Below are 1,594 nucleotides of genomic sequence, written 5' to 3'. Positions count from 1 at the left end.
TATAGGGAGGGGACTCCCCCATAGTCGTTCGAAGATAGGGGAATTTCTTAGTCTCCGAGCTCAAGCTCAGTTGAGAGTACTAGTTAGGTTTCTATTATTATTGAGTCTTGTTTCTTTTAATAACTCATGTTCGATTACTCATGTGCAATTTTTATATTTTCAGGTGACACGAACTCAGATTTGGACAACGTGCTCAACAAGCCTATGGCCTCGAAGGCGACCAAGCGCCAAATAGCCTCACAGAAATGAGGTAGCCCCTCCAAGATGTCCAGAAAGACTAAGGTGGTCCCTTCGGCCTTGGCTCCCCTGGGTCCGATTCATGCTACCGAACCCAATTCTCAGGTCAGATCGAATAAAGCTACCGAGCTCGCGGCACCTCCAACTATTCTGGCTCCTCCTGCTGCCCAACCGATCCAGAGAATCCCTGCAGCCCCAACAAGAAAAGGCCAGGCTCCTGTGCGGGAGTACTTCCTATCAATCTCAACTCATGTACCTGAGTTCGTGATCAATTGTACAGCTAGAACTCACGGAGTCAACCTGGGCTCTGACACTTTGACTTGCATGGTTCAAAGTATCAGCCACCTCGGGGCCCCTCAATGGGAATTTCTGACCTCTTTCCGAGATGCCAACACTCTTTTTGACAAGGGTGGCGAGCTTCTCTCCTCGGTTAGTTATTTTTGCTTTAACCTTCTTATTCTGTACTAACTTATGTTGTGTTTTGCTGACCTGTGTTTATTTTTGTGTGTATGCATTCATATCCTTCGTTTAGCACAAAAATTCATGTTGAATAACGAGGATACAACGAGCAGAGCGCTTGTGCAGGAGGCTAGAGACGCCCAGCTGAAGCTGGAGGACGATCTCAAAGCAGCCAAGCTGGAGGTTGCAGCAAGGGATGCGACCATTCAGAAGGTTTCCAAGCTCAATTCGAGGATGGAGGCCGCTTTGAAAGAGGTCCAGAAGATCCCCAAACTTGAATTGACGTTGGAGGCGACCTTGAAGGAGGTCGAGGCCAGGAACTCCAAGATCAATGAGGTTCGGGGACTAAATGCCAGGCTGGAAGAGGAGAAGAAGAATACCTTTGAAGTTATCGAGGGTGAGAAGGCTCGTCTTCTTGAGGAGTTTAAGACCAAAAAGGATCGCGATGTTGACATGGTGATGTACCGAATTTGGGTTAACAACCCCGACCTTGACACTAGCTTCCTTGCTAATTTGGAGACCGAATTCCTCGAAAAATGGCAAGCTCGACTCGACTCGAGGAGGAAGAGGCTAAGCTCGAAGCTGAGGAAGCAACAGAGGCTTTAGGGGTTACAGCTGGAGAGACATCTAACCCTTGAGGCCAACATCATGATCTTTGACTGTAATGCCCCAAAATCCTTAATGCAGTTTAATGGTTGGATTAGTAGGCCAGGAGGGCCATACTTGTTTAATTATGCCATTAAATGAATATGTGCATGTTTATGTGAATTATATTATAATATGATGTTATATACATGCATGTGGGTCCACATTTGTTTATTAAACTGCTTTGGCAATTTGGGTTGTTTAGAGCATAATTGTGTATTTGGGTGCATTTTGTGATTCATGAATGAGATCC

The 1,594-nt window shown here is 45.9% G+C and overlaps 1 protein-coding gene across 1 annotated transcript; it reads left to right on the top strand.

Moving 5' to 3' along the window:
* Positions 1–161: 161 nt before the first annotated feature.
* Positions 162–905, top strand: LOC133789408 (uncharacterized). Its single transcript, XM_062227249.1, has 2 exons — positions 162–666; positions 770–905. Exons 1-2 carry the CDS (start codon positions 265–267, stop codon positions 785–787), a joined length of 420 nt encoding a protein of 139 aa, XP_062083233.1. The 5' UTR covers positions 162–264; the 3' UTR covers positions 788–905.
* The last annotated feature ends 689 nt before the right edge of the window (positions 906–1,594 follow it).

This window comes from Humulus lupulus, chromosome 7 (assembly GCF_963169125.1).
Source record: "Humulus lupulus chromosome 7, drHumLupu1.1, whole genome shotgun sequence".
NCBI classification, from domain to species: domain Eukaryota; kingdom Viridiplantae; phylum Streptophyta; class Magnoliopsida; order Rosales; family Cannabaceae; genus Humulus; species Humulus lupulus.
This window is presented reverse-complemented; position numbering and strand designations above follow the sequence as displayed.